The 21,572-nt window shown below is 46.5% G+C and overlaps 1 protein-coding gene across 1 annotated transcript in view; it reads left to right on the forward strand.

Moving 5' to 3' along the window:
- The window catches only part of SHOC1 (shortage in chiasmata 1), a 1,878,679-nt gene that overhangs the window by 1,636,835 nt on the left and 220,272 nt on the right, over positions 1 to 21,572 (forward strand). The window contains exon 24 of the mRNA XM_078676649.1: positions 1,363 to 1,456. Coding sequence (XP_078532775.1) covers positions 1,363 to 1,456 — 94 coding nt within the window. The remainder of the gene's footprint in view (positions 1 to 1,362; positions 1,457 to 21,572) is intronic.

A 21,572-nucleotide genomic window follows, 5' to 3' on the forward strand; every position in this document is an offset into this window, starting at 1 on the left:
TATAAGAGTATACCTGTTTTGGATAAAGTTCGTAGTGTAAGAAACAAAAGTAGTAATTGGCCCATATAATAATGTTCTAAATGTTCTTCTATGGTTCTTTGTTTGCCATAAAAATAATTAAGGTGGTTGCCACTGTACCAGAAATGACTGTATTGTGAAATAATATCCTTTGCAATTTTGGTCACAAAACATTCACAAATACCATTGCGATTCGGTATTAGCAAGGAACGCCCTTAACATGCCCATTCCTAATATCGAGTCACAAACCTATTTTACTATGTAACAGGTTACTTAATCGCAAAATGGGGCTTTGTACATGTTCTTTCTTTTTTTTCGGTCGCAAACGGCCCGATTTTACAAATCGGGCCGTTTGCGACCTGTAAAAACCTTTGGACATCTGGTCCTTAGCCTCAAACTTCTGTCTATTTTTGGTTTATTTTCCTGTCTCAGCTGTTATCTTATAATAACATGGGGGTATAATAACAAGGGCACTATCTCCGCTTTAAAAGCCAAAAAGCGGAGATAATCTTTTCGCACTATTTACAAGAGGATGTTAACATGCATTAGCGCATGTTAGCACCCTTTTACCCCATATCTCCCTTTGACCCTCTAATGAGATGCAAAGTGGGCGTCACTGGGCAGTACAACCTTGCAAATATCGCTGATGTGCACATCGCAATATTTACACGGCTGCCCCAGCATTTAAGCAGACTTTAGTTTTTGGAGAAAACCGCTGTTTTTGCCAAGAACTAACGTCTGCTAAAATGCAGACTTATCTATCCCTAAAATGGGGGTGGATTCTGCTGATACAACCACAGGGTCGTATCAGCAAGGTTATCGCCGTTTTGCAGGGAACATCGCTGTAAAACCAGCGATGTTCCCGCTATCTCTGGGATTTTTATCGCCCTGGAGAAACGCGTTGCAAATAACGCGCTACCAGGGCGATAAATTCCAGAGATAGATGGCCATAAATAAAAAAGTGCTAATCGCGCTTTGCGTTATTTATCACCGTCCCTTGTTAATATGCCCTATGGTGTTTTGTATCATGGAGTTTCCATTTGCAGAAAATGGGTACTAAAATTCAATGTTGATTTGAACTGGGCTTCTCGAAATAATTTTGCCCTGGGCCCTCAAAATCCTTAAGATAACACTGCATCTGGAAGCCCAAGGGCGATACCCAGGTATCGCAAACACCTACCCTGGATTGTCTCAGCGCCATATATGTCCAGTGTGGTCTTATCAATGTGGGCGCTCAGAATGGTCATGCATGGAGTCTTTTTCACGCTGCTGCACTAAAACTATGGGGTTTTTTTTTTGCACTGCTGGTGTCATATGTTGCTTTGTTACCGTTCTTTATTTTAGGTACAGCCTGAAAGGATCCACCTTACATAGCATGGCTTTAATTTATGCTGCTTTGATTCCAAGTGCGTTGAAATCAGAGGAACTGGAAGTGAAGGTATGTTAGATCCTGGATAATCCCTAATGATATATGCACATACATTTTTTAGCTCTTCATTAATCTATTAGTTTATATTTTGTCTAACTCACCGAAGAGACCAGCATAATTGAAGAGCTGTCAATGTAAAACCAGAAAATAGAAAGACTGAGAAGGCCAGAACTTAAACCAGCAGTTCTTGGTGCTTTGCGATTGTTTACTAATCAAATCCTTAGTATATGCACCTTTCTGAAATTATTTTTGTGTCCTGCGACCACCTTATTGGAAAACTGTTAACAACTTGCTGTGATGTCAACTTGAAATCTGATAAGGCATCTGCAAACATTTATTTATAGAGAATGCGTTCACCAATTTATGAAAGTTGCTGCATGTTGTGCTTATTGATTTTGACATTTGTTTTTTACAAGACTGAAATTTTGAAGGCTTTCGCTGGAGGATACTTGTTCGGCACACGCATCTTTGCTGGAAGCAACATATTTCTATCCCCCTTCTCAACTAACATTATAATATGTTTCTTTGTACTTCAAATACAAATTATTACCTTTAAAAGAAAAAGCTTTTATTGCAGCCGATAGTTAACTTTAAAAAATGGTTACACTAATGCCTAGGTTGCATGAAACGTTTTTGAGTTACTTCATGTCATTTTCCTGCGTTTTCTAGAATATTCTACTCACACTACACTGAAAATTAAACATTCAGATGTTTGCACAGCCCCTAAATCTTATCCTAAAGTAAAGTGCATTGCTACGACTGAGTGTTGACTTTGTTTCAGTGTAAGAGTGAAAAGTACGGGGCTTATTTATAAGCCGCTTGTGCTGCCGGTGCGTCAAGCCGCTTGCGCTGCAGGTGCGTCACTTTTTGTGACCCTGCGGTGGCACAGGAGCCTGGTCCATATTTACCAGGAAGCAATAAGCCACTTTTTTGGCCTTCATTTTGCCTCGTAAATATCGTTCCCTTTAATGCAGATTTCTGCGTTAAAGGGGCTTGAAATGGGTGTTGCTGGGGGCGTTCCAAGCAACATCCATAGCTTTTTAACACTGCCCCAAATTTAAGAGAAATCAAAAATCTGAGTCAGTGCCAAAAACATACGTCTCCTCAGAAAAGGAGAGGTGTAAGGGAGGCACAACGAGGAGAAATATATTTATTTCTCCTTGTTTTTCCTTTTTCTTTGTGTGCTGCATTCTGCAAGCACACATAGAAAGAGGGAAAAGCCTCTTGTGATAGTACAAAAACAATCACCCGCAACGTAGACACCCTTGCACCATGGTGCGAAGGTGCCTGCGTTGGCACATGACAGCCCATTGAGCACCAACGCTGTATCTCCTATATGCAGCGCATTCCTGCCCTTTTCTTGTGCCGTAGAGCAGCACAGCAGGAAGGCCTGCAACGCAAACTCATAAATGAGGCCCTACATTTTTTGGCAGCTGTATTAAGAGACAGGTGTAAATAGTGGTCACATATTGTGCACCTGTTATCTGTAACCTGTCCCTGCTTTTGCAGTGTGACGTATGTACAAATACATTGCGTCATAAAATTTCCAGTTGCAGGGAGTCTAATAAATATTAATAAGGCAGGTCGCTATTTGTAACACCCTGTTGATACATTCTCTGGGTGTTTCACCCCCAGAGCCTCAGGTGTAGGATTTCCAACCCCTTGGCATGAGGACTCAGTCAATGTACCTTTAAGAATTAGAAATCAAATTGGACTGCAACCCATACATCAACCCGCTGAGCAATACCACACAGGAAGTGTTGCTGGTAACAATCAGTATAGGTACAAAGAGAGGAGAAACAGGCTATTACTACTTAGAGGTAAGTAGAAGGTCCAGCTACAGCTAATGCCCAGAAGATCAATGTAAATCAAGAAATGCTGAGCTGTTCCTGAAAATGGGGGAATGTATGCGTCAAGAGATGCGGTGGATATAGTTAGGGTAAAGAAGAATTACACCTGGGAATCCATTTTGTTGGATTTAATGCCCTCACACACGTTTGCATGTGTCATGCTTCATCATTTGGGCCTGCTCCTCGTTGGGTCGGCGGTGCAGTACCCAACGGGCAACACCTCGAAGAGGGGCTCTTTAGCGGAGATCTTCTTCCAACAGCCGTGTAGGAGAAATGCGGGTGTGGGGCCAGTGAAGGATGTAGACGTAATTAGGTAGTTAAAATAAAGCTAGGGGTACCAAGGAATGATTTATTCTGGCGGTCCGCTGCTTTAAATAAAAGGAGAATCTAGAAGGTAAGCCTGGAGTATTATGCTTCCAGAGATCTTCCAGAGTGTGCTAATGTCCGGTCAACATGTTTCTCGCTAATGTTTACTAACAGGCGATTCTTCAGGACCAATGGAACTATTTAGCAGGTATCTACGGAGTGACTGTCTACAGGAATCCCTAATGTATTGTGGGCATACACTTGTGTGAGTTAAAACCATAAAATAGCTGGAAAAAACAGGGAGGGATTAGTTGTATCCCTATGTTACCGTTCTTCCGTGAACAGCCTGTGTTAAGCTGTCAAAACCTGTTAAGGGAAGAGGAGAAGCAAATCACAGCAGGAAATTCAACAACGCATCAAATGACTACATATTACATACCAGTGTAGTGTATCACTAGCATGCACCGACACACTAGTAGTTGTGTACATGCACTCTCCTATGTGGAACATACAGTGGGAGTGCTCCTGTGGATAAAAGCAGTAATTTAAGGAATTAAACATTAAAATACCAATGTGGTATGAGATGCAGCGTGCATTCCTTAGGTGATGGAGGATGTAACTCACCTAAAAAGAATAATGTTCAGATAACAACAGTATCCAGCGGGTAAAGCTTCAGGTTAGGTCTTCCACCGCAAGGCTATGTACAGGGGGGGAAACACCAGGTTAAACAATACTAATATTTCCTTTCTGTATGTTGATATTGTGGTATAAATAGGTAAATATGAGGCGTGCCCATTGTGAGGCCTATGATAGTGTATGACATGTAGTTCCTAAAAGATCAATGTTTAAAGTGACCCAAATATCTACACCACAGTAGTCGGGGCTGGTGTGATGCAGAAGGGTGCTTGTAAAAATGGAGCACTGGTAGGGGATGCCGGTGTGCACAGGTCAACAATCTAGGCGGATGTCTCTATGCTGCACTCAGTATATTATGTTGAGCATACCTATTAGCTAGACCGTAAGATAGGTTGGAGCCTATGGGTAGGACAAGCAGAAAACCAATGAACAACCCACTAGAAAGTATTATCACATTTGTATGGTGAATATGTAGCTTGTATAACTGGCAGTGTTATTTGTGTAAATACTGCGTACGTTTAATCACAGGGCAGGGGTTAAAATCTGAGGTATGTCAATCAGTATGGAATGCTGCTCCTTGGGTCAATCAGGGTGCTGCCGCATAGGCTCATTAAAAGCGGCGCCGTTTTCAAAAGTGGTGGTCAAGATTGCTGAATCCGATCTGTAAAGCGGCACATCGCGTAAAATACCAATTCAAGCAGTTTTAGCAGGGCTTATATGAGCGCGGTTATTTAAACCAAACCCAAACACACTGGCAGCCAGAAGTCACTGTAGTTGTTAAAAACCGGGATCACTAGACCTCAGTCTTGCTCAAAAAGCCAAGTAACACGGCGGCTGTCTCACACCCATTCCCCGTGTACCTGCATACGATTGTAAAGCCACACAAGTAAACTGAGCTATTCTAAACAAGTTCGTTTCAGCTCAGATCTCTCCAACATGGCCGAATATTAACACGGCTGTCTCGTGAAATCCCCGTTATAATCTAACCGGAGATTGATACACCCCGGTAGTGACACTCTAGCTCATTCAAATGCTGCCACGCAAAGTGACCAATGGGGCGTGAACGTGTTTTTCAAAGGCACTTACTTGGGAGTTCCTGAGCTACTCGTCTAGCACCTATCCCTCGCCGCTGGATCCGGGTGGAGGCAAAAGGCGGGGGTAAAGGTGTATATAAGGCCTAACGCGAGAATCGTGCTGCGTCTAAAACGTGCAAGGTCACGTGATTATGGTGTGAGTGGCATGGCCATCTTGTAATTTATTTTGCAAGTTTTATATAGCGCGAACAAGATCTTTGCAGATAACAGAGCGCTTTACAAAGGCAGGTGGAAGGGTAGGGAAACAAGGGAGCATAGTAGGAAGGTAGGTCATCAAGTTAATGTAAATAATAAAAATATTACATATAGTACAGGTATGAGGTTGAATTTGAATTTAAAATTGAATTTAAAATATTTGTATAGCGCAACATACACCATGCTATTTCTTGGCGCTTATGAAAGCTAGTTTGACAGTGAGAACAACAAGCCAGTGAAGGGGAATTTAAAGTCAGAAAACGTTGGGAAAAGCCTGGGTAAACAAAAAAGTCTTGAGGTCTTTTCGAAAGAGGGAATAATGTCTAGCTAGACGTAAGTGATCGGGAAGGGAGTTCCAAAAGGATGGTGCCAAAATTGAGAAGTTGGTTCCGCCCCATTTCTTGCGTCGGTAGCGGGGTACATGGAGAAGAGATTGGGAGGATGATCGAAGCTCCCGAACAGGGGTATACTCCTTTAACAAGGAAGAAATGAAGGCAGGAGCCGTACCCTGGCGCGCCTGGAAGACCATGCAGCCAGTTTTAAAAAGGGATCGCTCCCTAACTGGTAACCAATGTAATGCCTTCAGTAAGGGGGTGGAGTGATGGGAACGAGGCAGACCATACACCAATCTGGCCGCCTGGTTTTGAACCAGCTGGAGCTTCCGCAGACTATACGCCGGTATGCCGTTGTATAGCGCGTTAGCGTAATCCAGCCGGGAGATCACCAGAGCGGACATGATTAGTTTAAGTGCAGGGGAGGAAAAGAAACGAGAAACAGAGCGAATAGTTCGGAGAACAAGAAAGCAAGAAGAGACAACAGAATTAATTTGTGAATGAAGATCAAGTTGATTATTGATCTTGACGCCCAAAGTTTTAACTGAGGAAGAGGGAGTGGGAGGGGATCCTAAGGAAGAAGGCCAGAATAAAGAGTTCCAGGGACTGAAGGGACCACCCGTAAGGACCAGTTCTGTTTTATCAGGGTTCAACTTCAGATGGTTGTGGTCCATCCAGTCCCTGATGAAAATCATAATAGTCTGAAAGTTAGAAATAGAATGGGAGGAAGGAGAGAGGGAAAAGATAAGCTGGAGGTCATCCGCATAATTATAAACGGTGACCTCCAGTTGTTGAAGAGCAAAGATCAGAGGATAGAGATAGAGATTGAACAAAAGAGGGGATAGAGAAGAGCCCTGGGGAACACCACAAGTGACCTTGAGTTGTGTGGCTGAAAAGTCCCCCAACCGGACCGCCTGGGTGCGGTCCCTCAGGAAGGATGATAGCCAAACCAGGGCAGAGCCCCCGACTCCCGCCGCTCCGACACGGGAAAGTAAGATGGTATGATCAACCGTGTCGAAGGCGGCGGAGAGATCGAGGAGTACCAGGGCCTGGTAGTTGTTTTGGTCCATACCCTCCCTGAGGTTGTTCAGGACCGACACCACGACGGACTCGGTGGAGTGCCTAGGTCGAAAGCCTGCCTGGCGAGATGCTAGGACTCCATTGGCTTCTACATGGGCACTAAGGACCGATGTTACATGTCGCTCCAACACCTTGCCCAAATAGGGCAAGAGAGAGATGGGGCGGTAATTAGCTGGAGCGGAAGGATCCGCACCAGGCTTCTTCAGGATGGGCACTATGGTGGCAGATTTAAGAGCTGGAATTACCACACCCTGAGCCAGCGAGCTATTGAGGAAGGAGATAGGCGGATTGGGACAAGTAGTATAAATTTGTTTTAAAATGTGAGCTGGGCAGGTATCTGCCGGAGATCCAGACTTTACTTTTGGAAGTATTGCCAGGAACACTTCTTCAGTAAGCCGGGGAATAGAAGAAAGACAACCATGGATAACCGGGAGGTGAGGTTGCATGTCATAGTTGGAACGTAGGTCATCAAAACAATGTAGATAATACAGAGATAGAAGATAATACAGATATGAGGGAGCAAGAATCTAAACACTTTAGTCTACTACAAGTAAAAACACATGTGCATAGGAATCGGACCGGAAATACTGATCGACGCCTTGTAAATCAAGCGTAGTTGTTCAAGTGTATTTAGCCATAAGGATATTTTTGACTTCTTTCTTAAAAAGAAGAGTGGAGGAGATGAGTCTGGTTTCAGGAGGGAGTGCGTTCCAGATCCTAGGCGCCATTCCTGAGAAGGAGCGTTTGTACGTTTTTTCCTTCCGGAATCTTCGAGGTTTCAGCAGTAGATTGTTTGTGCTTCTGGTGGTTCTGGACCCGCCGGAAATTGTCAACTTATGAGTGAGGTAGCCGGGTGATTTCAGGTGTATAGACTTGTGCATCATGCAGACAATTTTCAGCTGTATTCTGGCTTCAAAAGGCAGCCAGTTCAAGGATTTAAAGTCAGGGGAGATATGCGAATGTTTTTTTGATCCAGTGATGAGTCTTGCTGCCACGTTTAGTGACGCTCTGAGGGGTGCAGTTGTAGTTAGGGGGAGTCCGCAGAGGGCCACGTTGCCGTAGTCTATGCGAGGGATGACTAGTGCTTCTACTGCGGTTTGGAAGTCTTTTGCTGGGAGGAAGGGTTTAAGTTTCCTCAAGGTATTTATTTGGAAGTTCGCCCCCTTAGTTGCCTTGCTGATATGCTGCTGCATGTTGAGGTTGGTGTCAAGTGTTATGCCTAAAGATTTTGCTGAATCCACGATGGTCGGTTGGACATTGAGTGCTGTTAGGTGCTTAAGCCATGTTTGTGCAGAATATATTTTCGTGGGAGGTGAGATTAGGAGGAACTCAGTTTTCATAGCATTGACTTTGAGGTGGTAATCGGCCAGCCAAGATTGGGTGCTTCTGATCGTTGGGTTCAGACTCAGGATGTCTTTGGGGGATTGTAGCTTGAGATATAGTTGAGTGTCATCGGCGTACATGTGGAAGTGTACATTGGATGCTTGTAGCAAGGTGGTGAGAGGTTCCATAACTAGGTTGAACAGAGTAGGGGATAGGCAGGATCCTTGAGGGACACCTAGCGATACCGGTACTGGGGAAGACATCAAGTTTTTGCTCTTGAACTTTTGAGACCGGTTGTGTAGAAAGGAAGTGAACCAACGAAATACAGTCCCAGAGAAGCCCATTCTTGTGTTTAAGAGTTCGAGTAAGTTCTCATGTTTCACTGTGTCGAATGCTGAAGAGAGATCAAGAAGGATGAGGAGACAGGTATCATTTTGGTCTAAAATTTGGAGGGCGTCGTCAATTATGTTAGTCATAGCTGTTTCAGTGCTGTGCCCTGCTCGGAAGCCTGATTGATGTGGGTTGAGAAGATCAAACTGTTCTATGTGCTTTGTCAGTTGTAGTTGGACGCATTTTTCTAAAAGTTTGGCGAGAGTGGGAATGTTGGTAATCGGACGGTAATTGCTTAGAACAGTGGGGTCGGCTGTTGGTTTCTTCAGTAAAGGTGTAACTTGTCCAACTTTGAGGGAGTCAGGGATGGTTCCTTGTTGAAGTGAGCTATTGATAATTTTAGTCTTAGTTTTATGTCTAATGTTGTAGTGCAAAAGGTAATGGATTGCCAGTTGGAACGTCTCTAATGTTTTTATGTAAAAGACGTGTGGCGAATATCAAGACTGCCTATTGTGGTTGCCCTCATCATCTGGTATTGTCTAAATGGTAGAGTCTAATCTTCCCCATTATGTATTATGGATGCTCAAACATATCGCCCAACATATTTTTTGTTCGGGTACCTCTATCCTCCGTTTTAAGGAGATAGATGGGTTAGTGGTCAGTGTCTGGAGCATAGTATTATCATTAATGGTCATGTGCTGGTGATGCGGTGGTGGCTCACAATTTGGAAGCCATCTTGGAACCGGCCGTGTGGCACCTGTGTTAGTTTTTCTATTATATGGAGCCTGTATGTTATGTACCTTAGGACCCCATAACAGTGGGATTATGCCAGCATGTGAGCAAGCAATATCTAGACTGAGAATGATTGCAGTGATTGCGGTGGGTCATGGCTTGGGAGGTTAGCTACCTATGCAATATCGACACAAGTCCACCCCTGTTGAACATAATGGTCTAAAGGGTACTCCAAGGGATGACTTTGTTCAAGCCAAGGCTGTCAGAGGATAACCTATGTATCCATCGTTGTTCTTTGTAGAACAAACTCTGTTTTGATATCTTCTAGTTGGCTTCGAGTATCAACCACTGGAGTGAGTCAGGGGTATGGTTCATTTCCAAATAATGCCTGCACATTTTTGTGTTGTTCTTCTTACACCGAAAGTTGCTACGGTGTTCAGAGATTCTTGTTTTCATGGTTCGGGTTGTCATGCCAACGTAGTAAAGTGAACATGAGCATATAAGCACATAAATATAGTTTGTACTGTTACAGTTAGTGTGCCCTCTCATCTCCCACACAAAGGAGTCTGTTAGATTAATGGTTTTGTGTATTTTGGTGAAGGGGCACGCAGCACACCCACCACAGGGGTAGTGGCCTTTAACTGCTGGTAGGTTCCACAAGGTAGTTTGTAGAGGTGTCTGAATTGTCTTTTTAGGTCTGGTGTGGACCAGGATGTTCTTAATATTTTTGGACCTTTTAAAAGCAAATCTAGGTTGGTCTAATGTGAGCGTCCCTGTATTCAGTATTGACCAATGGCGTCTCACAAATTTCCTCACCTCATTCGATGCTGGTGTAAATATTGTTACACAGGTCATGGGCTGGTTAGATCGGGATTGGGATTCTCTTTCTCTAGGCTCTAAAAGGCCCTGTCTGTTATTATTTTGTGCCCTTTTCTTGCATTTCTTTATCTCCTTTGTCGGATAACCTCTCTCTGCGAGGTTCCTCGAGAGGATGGATGCCTCTGTTTTGTAGTTTTTCATTGTACTGCAATTCCGTCGTATCCTGAGGAATTGCCCAAACGGGAGGTTTGTACGTAAGGCAATGGGATGGTGGCTCGTAAAATGTAGCAGACTGTTTCGGTCTGTGCTCCTTTTGAACAGGCTTGTACTGACGGATCCCCCTTCAATACTGATTTTAAGATCCAGGAATGCTATGTCTCTGTCAGAGGCAGTGATCGTGAACTTCAAGTATGGGTTTAGTGTGTTGATCCATACGGAGAACTCCCTATATGATTCTTCATTGCCCGCCCAGAATATCAAAATATCATCTATGTACCGTTTCCATAGTTTGATATTATTGAAGTAGGGGTTTGATATTACGGATATGTGCTTTTCCTAAAAGTCAGCCACTTATAGACATGCTACACTAGGGGCTACTGTGCTCCCCATACATGTGCCTTGCGTCTGGTGGTAGTGCTGTCCCTTGAGTTCGAAATAATTTTCTGTCAATACCTTTTCTGCACACTCCATAATGAAAGTGGTAGGGGTAGGTGATACCCATGGGACTTTGTTGAGTACTTCCTCAATGACCCTAAGGAGGCCCTCTGGGGGATGTTAGTGTAGAGGGCCTCTACGTCTAGTGTGATGAGGAAGTCAATCGAAGGTGCATCTTCATAGTCTTGCAACAGGCGCAACATATCTGTTGTGTCCTGTATGTAGGATGGAATTTGTTTTACCAGGGGTTGGAGGAAGTGGTCGCAGAATTGGGATAAAGGTTCCGGGCTCCACATCCTTAAAACTCCCTCTATTCTGACCGTGGAAAGTGATATCGGGACAGGCAGTAACACAGCTGATTGGCAAAGTCTCTCAGACTTAAAAAGAGAATGGATAAGAGTCAGCTTACATGGTGCGCTTATGGCGGAATATTTCAAGGCCAAAATAGCACCAAATGGTCTTATTGTAAAAAACTTCCCAAGGATTTTTTGGGAGGATGGCCAATTTAAGATTGAATGGTCACAGATATCATGGAAGTGCACGCATGACCTATTGATATTGATAGTGAATACCTCTAAACGACTCGCTGATGCTCTACTGGAACGTATCCAGGCATTGGAATCAACATTAAAAAGCGCCGTCCCCAACCCCGGCTTCAAAACTAAATTAGCCGAGATCAACAAAGACATAAGCCAACATAAGGAACACCTTATGAAACAAAAAGTGACCAAATTACAGAAGGACATGAAGCATTTTGAAAAAGAGAAAGTATACCCATACCTGAAAGCCGATTACACCCCATCAGGTACAGGTTACCTCTCAGACTCCAGCAATAACTTCTCTAGGAGAGGGTCCAATAGCGATAGTAATTCAAGCAGTGACGATTGGCAACCACGTCAACACAGAGGCGGAAGGGGAGGGAGACGAGGACAATATACCTTTCCTCACCCTCAGATACCTTACCAGGGACCCCCACTTTGGCAATATCCCACGTTTCCACAAACAATGCCCCAGTTCGGCCCGCAATACCCCCCTCAATTTGCTCCACATGGTAACCGACCTTTTTTAGACAGAGGTTGGGGCAGAGGGAGAGGGCGAAAGAGAGGGAACGCAACAGACAAACGAGTGCAGTGCGAAGACATGCCACCACAAGTGATGGATACTCGGAGCAAAACGAGCAAGAAATAAGCCTGGTGGTTAATCTTTCCACACACCAACTTACCTCTGAACAAGAGAGAGTTTTACAAAAGGGCCTTGGATTTGTCCCTACGCCCATAGCAGATAAATGCCAACAATCTGTGGAATTACAAAAATTCTTTAGGAACTTAAGACTTCATGCTTTCTTCGAGGGCAAACCCCAGGAACCTTGTGACGACTCCGGGCTACACAACCCTTCCACATTCACTCCACACAGTGGAATGGTACCCAACGAGGTCCTCACATTTGAACAGGCAGTGTTAAAGGATGTCAGAAACCTGACTAGTGCCCCGTCCCACAGCAACATATCCAAGGAAGAAAGGGACATTTTGGATTTACTGGCTAATGACCCTACCCTCACCATTAAGCAGGCTGACAAGGGGGGAGCGACGGTACTAATGATCACCACCGACTATGACATTGAGTGTCATAGACCATTGAATGACACCCGCTACTACAAGGCCATCGCACAGAACCCCACTGAACGCCTCACTATCTCCATCATAAGTATGGTGGAATCGGCTGAATGCAACGGATGGATAAGTAAAAAAGAGGCAGAGTTTCTGGTCAAGAAGAATCCAAAGGTCCCGTATTTCTATACGCTCCCAAAGATTCATAAGGGACTCAGACCAGTCCCTGGACGCCCAATCGTCTCAGGCATTCATTCAATATTGGAACCTTTATCCCAATTCTGCGACCACTTCCTCCAACCCCATGTAAAACAAATTCCATCCTACATACAGGACACAACAGATATGTTGCGCCTGTTGCAAGACTATGAAGACGCACCTTCGATTGACTTCCTCATCACACTTGACGTAGAGGCCCTCTACACTAACATCCCCCAGAGGGCCTCCTTAGGGGTCATTGAGGAAGTACTCAACAAAGTCCCATGGGTATCACCTACCCCTACCACTTTCATTATGGAGTGTGGAGAAAAGGTATTGACAGAAAATTATTTCGAATTCAAGGGACAGCACTACCACCAGACGCAAGGCACATGTATGGGGAGCACGGTAGCCCCTAGTGTAGCATGTCTATATGTGGCTGACTTTCAGGAAAAGCACATATCCGTAATATCGAACCCCTACTTCAATAATATCAAACTATGGAAACGGTACATAGATGATATTTTGATATTCTGGGCGGGCAATGAAGAATCATATAGGGAGTTCTTCGTATGGATCAACACACTAAACCCATACTTGAAATTCACGATTACTGCCTCTGACAGAGACATAGCATTCCTGGATCTTAAAATCAGTATTGAAGGGGGATCCGTCAGTACAAGCCTGTTCAAAAAGAGCACAGACCGAAACAGTCTGCTACATTTTACGAGCCACCATCCCATTGCCTTACGTACAAACCTCCCATTTGGGCAATTCCTCAGGATACGACAGAATTGCAGTACAATGAAAAACTACAAAACAGAGGCATCCATCCTCTCGGGGAACCTCGCAGAGAGAGGTTATCCGACAAGTGAGATAAAGAAATGCAAGAAAAGGGCACAAAATGATAACAGACAGGGCCTCTTAGAGCCTAGAGAAAGAGAATCCCAATCCCTATCTAACCAGCCCATGCACCAGCATCGAATAAGGTGAGGAAAATTGTGAGACCCCATTGGTCAATACTGAATACAGGGACGCTCACATTAGACCAACCTAGATTTGCTTTTAAAAGGTCCAAAAATATTAAGAACATCCTGGTCCACACTAGACCTAAAAAGACAATTCAGACACCTCTACAAACTACCTTGTGGAACCTACCAGCAGTTAAAGGTCACTACCCCTGTGGTGGGTGTGCTGCGTGCCCCTTCACCAAAATATACAAAACCATTAAAGAGACTCCTTTGTGTGGGAGATGAGAGGGCACACTAACTGTAACAGTACAAACTGTATTTATGTGCTTATATGCCCATGTTCACTTTACTACGTCGGCATGACGACCCGAACCATGAAAACAAGAATCTCTGAACACCGTAGCAACTTTTGGTGTAAGAAGAACAATACAAAAATGTGCAGGCATTATTTGGAAATGAACCATACCCCTGACTCACTCCAGTGGTTGATACTCGAAGCCAACCAGAAGATATCAAAACAGAGTTTGTTCTACAAAGAACAACGATGGATACATAGGTTATCCTCTGACAGCTTTGGCTTGAACGGAGACATCCCTTGGAGTACCCTTTAGACCATTATGTTCAACAGGGGTGGACTTGTGTCGATATTGCACAGGTAGCTAACCTCCCAAGCCATGACCCACCGCAATCACTGCATTCATTCTCAGTCTAGATATTGCTTACTCACTTGCTGGCATAATCCCACTGTTATGGGGTCCTAAGGAACATAACATACAGGCTCCATATAATAGAACAAATAACACAGGAGCCACACGGCCGGTTCCAAGATGGCTTCCAAATTGTGAGTCACCACCGCATCACCAGCACAGGACCATTAATGATAATACTATGCTCCAGACACTGACCCCTAACCCATCCATCTCCTTAAAACGGAGGATAGAGGTACCCGAACAAAAAATATGTTGGGCGATATGTTTGAGCATCCATAATACATAATAGGGAAGATTAGACGCTACCATTTAGACAATACCAGATGATGAGGGCAACCACAATAGGCAGTCTTGATATTCGCCACACGTCTTTTACATAAAAACATTAGAGACGTTCCAACTGGCAATCCATTACCTTTTGCACTACAACACTAGACATTACAAGATGGCCGCGCCACTCACACCATAATCACGTGACCTTGCACGTTTTAGATGCAGCGCGATTCTCGTGTTAGGCCTTATATACACCTTTACCCCGCCTTCCGCCTCCACCCGGATCCAGCTGCGACGGGTAGGTGCTAGACGAGTAGCTCAGGAACTCCCAAGTAAGTGCCTTTGAAAAACACGTTCACGCCCCATTGGTCACTCTTGCGTGGCAGCATTTGAATGAGCTAGAGTGTCACTACCGGGTTGTATCAATCTCCGGTTAGATTATAACGGGGATTTCACGAGACAACCGAGTTAATATTCGGCCATGTCGGAGAGATCTGAGCTGAAACGAACTTGTTTAGAATAGCTCAGTTTACTTGTGTGGCTTTACAATCGTATGCAGGTACACACGTGTGAGACAGCCGCCGTATTACTCGGCTTTTTGAGCAAGACTGAGGTCTAGTGATCCCGGTTTTTAACAACTACAGTGACTTCTGGCTGCCAGTGCGTTTGGGTTTGGTTTAAATAACCGCGCTCATATAAGCCCTGCTAACACTGCTTGAATTGGTATTTTACGCGATGTGCAGCTTTACAGATCGGATTCAGCAATCTTGACCACCACTTTTGAAAACGGGGCCGCTTTTAATGAGCATATGCGGCAGCACCCTGATTGACCCAAGGAGCGGCATTCCATACTGATTGACATACCTCAGATCTTAACCCCTGCCCTGTGATTAAACGTACGCAGTATTTACACAAATAACACTGCCAGTTATACAAGCTACATATTCAACATACAAATGTGATAATACTTTCTAGTGGGTTGTTCATTGGTTTTCTGCTTGTCCTACCCATAGGCTCCAACCTATCTTACGGTCTAGCTAATAGGTACACCCAACATAATATACTGAGTGCAGCATAGAGACATTCGCCTAGATTGTTGACCTGTGCACACCGGCATCCCCTACCAGTGCTCCATTTTTACAAGCACCCTTCTGCATCACACCAGCCCCGACCACTGTGGTGTGGATATTTGGGTCACTTTAAACATTGATCTTTTAGGAACTACATGTCATACACTATCATAGGCCTCACAATGGCCACACCTCATATTTACCTGTTTATACCACAATATCAACATACAGAGAGGAAATGTTAGTATTGTTTAACCTAAGTTTCCCCCCCTGTACATAGCCTTGCGGTAGAAGACCTAACCTGAAGCTTTACCCGCTGGATACTGTTGTTATCTGAACATTATACTTTTTAGGTGAGTTACATCCTCCATCACCTAAGGAACGCACGCTGCATCTCATACCACATTGGTATTTTAATGTTTAATTCCTTGAATTACTGCTTTTATCCACAGGAGCACTCCCACTGTATGTTCCACATAGGAGAGTGCATGTACACAACTACTAGTGTGTCGGTGCATGCTAGTGATACACTACACTGGCATGTAATATGTAGTCATTTGATGCGTTGTTGAATTTCCTGCTGTGATTTGCTTCTCCTCTTCCCTTAACAGGTTTTGCCAGCTTAACAGAGGGTATTCGGGGAAGAACGGTAACATAGGGATACAACTAATCTCCCCCGTTTTTTCCAGTTATTTTATGGTTTTAACTCCCACTAGTGTATACTCACAATACCTTAGGGATTCCTGTAGACAGTCACTCCGTAGATACCTGCTAAATAGTTCCATTGGTCCTGAAGAATAGCCTGTTAGTAAACATTAGAGAGAAACATGTTGACCGGACATTAGCACACTCTGGAAGATCTCTGGAAGCATAATACTCCAGGCTTACCTTCTAGATTCTCCTTTTAATTAAAGCAGCGGACTGCCAGAATAAATCATTCCTTGGTACCCCTAGCTTTATTTTAATCACCTAATTACGTCTACATCCTTCACTGGCCCCACACCCGCACTTCACCTACACGGCTGTTGGAAGAAGATCTCCACTAAAGAGCCCCTCTTCGAGGTGTTGCCCATTGGGTATTGCACCGCCGACCCAACGAGGAGCAGGCCCAAATGATGAAGCATGACACCTGCAAAGGTGTGTGAGGGCATTAAATCCTACAAAATGGATTCCCAGGTGTAATTCTTCTTTACCGTAACTATATCCACCGCATCTCTTGACGCATACATTCCCCCCTTTTCAGGAACAGCTCAGCATTTCTTGGTAACAATCAGTCCCATAAGATTAGATCAGGGGCACGAAGAAACAGCGAACCCTCTTTCGGTATTGAATACCACACTCAAAATAGCACTACAAAATGGGAGAGGTTGTTTAAAATGTTTATTTTAAAAACCCAGTCTAGTGCATAGAATATGGTAACCACACAGCATGCAAAAAGAAATGCTGCAAAGCATGCAGTCGTCAGCGAAAACAATGAACCTTTCTAAAATGGTTAGCGAGTTCCTAACACTCTAATGCTATTTCTTGCTGCTATGCTACATTTTTGCAGAAGCAGCAAATAGCGAGCCTATGGTTTGAGTTTCTTAAATGGATCGCACAGCATACCCATTTTGTTTAGAAAAATACCAACATAGCTATTCTCTATCACAGATTGCCCTAAAATGACAAACCGTGCTGGCCTGTTGGCCACTTATCTGCACTGCTCCGGCACTGGCTGGCAGGCACTCTAAACCGGCGTGCCCTCTGGCTTGGTAGTCCGAGTGCAAAGTCTGTCCAGCTTAAGGCCAGATATCTGATCACCTATCTTATCTGTATATTTATAGAATAAAACTGCCTTTGCAGACACTAAAGAATCAACAAACCTAAACTAATAACGCAGGGGCGTGGCCTGGAGCTGTTGATGGTGGTCGTGTAGTTTGACGGCTCCGTCCTGTGCCCTGAACACCAGCTAAATTATCCTGTGATCCCCTGCCTGCAACCCACCAGATTCACATCCAGATTGTCTCCGGGGACAAGCGGCGTGTAACGGTGCCGCGTTGCCCTTCTGGAACCGCTCCGGTGGGAAGTTCGACCGACGGACCCTGCTGAGGCCTGCTGCGCAAAGTGAAGCCCCGGACTTGCGTGATTGGCCTGGCCGGCCTACCCTCATACTTCTTCGCGGTCCAATCGGGACCCAGAATCGGGCCGCGGCCGCTTTGCCGACAAGGGACGCGGGGTGCGACAAGGTGCCTACACCCCCTACCGAGGCTCTGTTGCCCCCCCCCCTCGGCTGATGAGACACGGGCTGTCTGCGCTACTGCGCAGCCCCATCGAGACCCGTCTCCGTATTGTCCCCCATGACTCGCCAAAGTGATCGGAGGAGCTCCGGCGCTACCACCACTGGGTCCGTGCACTTGGGAAGGACGACACACAAGGCATAGCCTGCGCCGCATCCTTGCATTGTCCCGCACGGGATACCGGAGTCAATGAGCAGTCCGGGCTGACGTCAACAACACTTTGGCGCCATCTTGTTACCACGTTGGGGCTACAGTGGTGACTCTTGAACCCCTGATCACTCAGGCCACGTGACACAGGGTGGCGAACACTGGAATCCGGCAGCACACGGTGGTGGGGGACTGTAGAGAGGTGGTGTGCCACGCGCATGGGCGCCTTCATGCAGCACTGCGGCCCGGACATCTTTGCGCTCTAGTAAGCCACGCTACGTTCACTTAGAAGTGCACTGGTTCACGTCACCCTTGCTACCTCCGCGACCCTCACCGAGGCGCAGGCGGCGCATCGACTCATCCTTGATTGACGCCTCAACTGGGGATCCTACACCACCGTTACCAGCACTGGGATATACGCTGCATCTACCTCTTTGCAGTACAGAGCGGACAGACCATACCAACTGCCGTACATTCAGTGGGAACGCAGCGAGCTGCTGCCTTTACTACAGCGCCACACTGCAGACAAGGTCTATGGGCAGGACGAAGGGCAGACGGCAGGACCAGAGCACCCGAACGGACATGCAATCCACTAGTTCGGAGGACCCACTGGCCTCCTCCAATATGGACATCATCCCGCCGACCGGTAAGGGGTCACAAGACGCCAAGCTAGATCTGATCCTGAATGAAATACGCGCGACGCGCGAAGCGCTGGAACTGCGCATAGACAATATGGCGACCGGCCTATCCTTACTTAAAGCGGACCACAACAAATTGGCGGATCGAGTGGCGGAGCAGAAAATAGCGCTGGATGACATTATCCCGCAGCAAACGGTACACTCCGCGAAACTGGAAAATGTGGAGAAGCAACTGAAGCAGCTGTGGGGGAGGGTGGACGAGGCGGAAGGACGGGCCCGCCGCAACAATGTCCGCATCCTGGGCATTCCGGAGAGAAGCGAGGGGAGAGACCCCACACAGTTTGTAGAGGATTGGCTTAGGAAGCTGGTGGGCCAGAGAGCTCTCACCGCTCTCTACAGTGTAGAGAGGGCGCATAGGATGCCATCACGGCCCCCACTATCTGGGGCTCCCCCGCGCCCACTGATCGCTCGTCTCCTCCATTTCAAAGATCGTGACACTGTCCTCCGGGCGGCCAGGGAGGAAGCGCCGATACGCTTCGAGGACAAGACCATCTCGGTCTACCCTGATTTCACGCCCACTGTACAGCGAGCCAGGTCCACCTTCATGGGGGTGAAGCGCAGATTGCGTGACAGGAACATGAAATATGCCCTTTTGTTCCCTGCTCGACTAAAGATCCTGCATAACAACAAATCCCACTTTTTTGACTCGCCTGAGGAAGCATCTGAATGGATGGAGGTCGCCCTGACCCCGCCGACGTCGCAGGACCAGTTCACAGACCACCACAGCAGCGGCCGCAGGGGCTCGCCAGACCGACGGAACGACGCTCACAGCCCTGAACATCACTCAACTCATGGAACATCTGGGGCGGCGCATACTCTCGGACACCGGGCGACGGACCACACGCCATCATCCAAACATCAGCGGCTCACTGAGGAGGCCCTGGCTGCCCACGACGCGGAAGCAACCGGAGACAGACTCACCGTTACCACTGACACTCATACTGAGGTGTCTGGTTCAGTGGACAGCCTGCAACTTTTCCCGAAAGTCACGGCACAGATGGCAGCGGAGTTCTGAGCCACGACACGATTACTTCTCTCCAAGTGGTAACGTATGTCAAATCCCCTCCCTCACATATGGTGGGTTGAGTGTGCAGGGGTCTATCATATTGTGGGCTCTCACGCCCACGCAAAAAGTTCAGTGCCAACCGTCGGAGGTCCACCACCCCCCGGTATGCACACGTACTTGACTGTGTTGTGCCCACGTTGGACACCATGGTTTGGCTCCTGGGTACGTTGGCTCAGGGACCTTTTTGTTTGGGGGTTTGTTGATTGCGAGACACTCTTCTATTTTAGCACAGCAGGACATGTGGGGTCGCCCAGTTGTTACACCTTGCCACACCGCACAGATGGGAATGGGACCTCTTAACAATTACCACTTATGCACCTGGAATGTTCGTGGCTTGGGATCAGTGCATAAACGTCATAGAATCCTTGCACAACTCAACCGGAGGGGGACACAAATTGCCTGCTTACAAGAGACTCATTTGAACGCTGCTGAAGCGGTGAAATTGCGCAAGAAGTGGAGAGGACAGCTCTATGCCACCTCATATTCCGCGTTCTCAAGGGGGGCGGCAATTTGGATGCGTGGGTCTCTTCCTTTCCAGTTGTTGGAGCAACGGGTTGATAAGGAGGGTCGCTATGTGTTTGTGAGGGGTCTGTTGGATGGGGAGGAAGTTGTTGTGGGATGCATGTACTCGCCTAATACAAACCAGTTGGAATTTCTGTCCAGTGTCAACGGGGTGCTTGCAGACTGGGCTGACCTTCGCTGGATAATAGGGGGAGATTTTAATGCTGTACTTGATGTTTTGCTGGATAGGTCGCACCCCCCCTTACTGGCTACTGAGAGCAGGAAACAGGCTGCTGCGCTTGCGAGCTGGGCTGAGGGTTGGGACTTGGCAGATGTGTGGCGTAGCATTCACCCCATGGACAGGGAATACACCTTTTTCTCCCCTCCCCACCAGCTTCACACCAGAATAGATCATATTTTCTGCTCAAGGTCCCTTACTGCATTGATTGTCCAAACACAACACATGGGGAAAACGTTCTCGGACCATAGCCCTGTGGAAATTACATGGCAGTGGGGTAGGAGGCTAGCCCCCATACCGACCTGGCGGCTAAACCCTGAACTACTTGAGGACTCGGTTTTCCGGTCCTCCCTCTCTGACACTATCGATACCTACTTCTCCACGAATGCGGGCACGGCTAGCTCCCGGCAGGTAGAATGGGATACTTTCAAAGTATGTTTGAGAGGGACTGCTATGGCTACTAGGGTGGGAAGGAAACGGGAGGTAATTAGCCGGCTTCAGGAGGTGGAGGGCTCACTTGCATCCTTAGAGAACGAGGCAGCGGGTACCAACGCTCCCTTTCCGCCTCTGCAGGAGGCACGTATTAGACATGCAGAGTTGCTGGAAGAGCTGCGAGTAATTGACCATAGGGAGTTCACGAATAGGCAGCACACACAGGCCGATCGGGCCGGCCCCCTACTTGCCCGCATCCTGCGGGACTCCCCGATCAGCCAACCCATACTGCGAATTTTGGACCGCTCTGGCCAACTGGCTACCACCCAAGTAGGGATTAATACAGCATTCAAGGACTACTATACCGTGCTCTATGGCCCCCCACTACCCCTGTCCGAACCCGCGTTAGTGGCCTTCATGGCGGACCTGGTTCTCCCGCAGCTTACTGCAGGTCAGAATGAAGACTTAAAGCGTGCAATAACATTGGCTGAAATCAGACAGGCAATCAGAACCCTCCCTAAGGGTAAGGCCCCTGGAACGGATGGCCTGCCAACCGACTTCTACGCCACTTACATGGACCTCCTGGC

This window comes from Lissotriton helveticus, chromosome 2_1 (genome assembly GCF_964261635.1).
Source record: "Lissotriton helveticus chromosome 2_1, aLisHel1.1, whole genome shotgun sequence".
Lineage (NCBI taxonomy): Eukaryota > Metazoa > Chordata > Amphibia > Caudata > Salamandridae > Lissotriton > Lissotriton helveticus.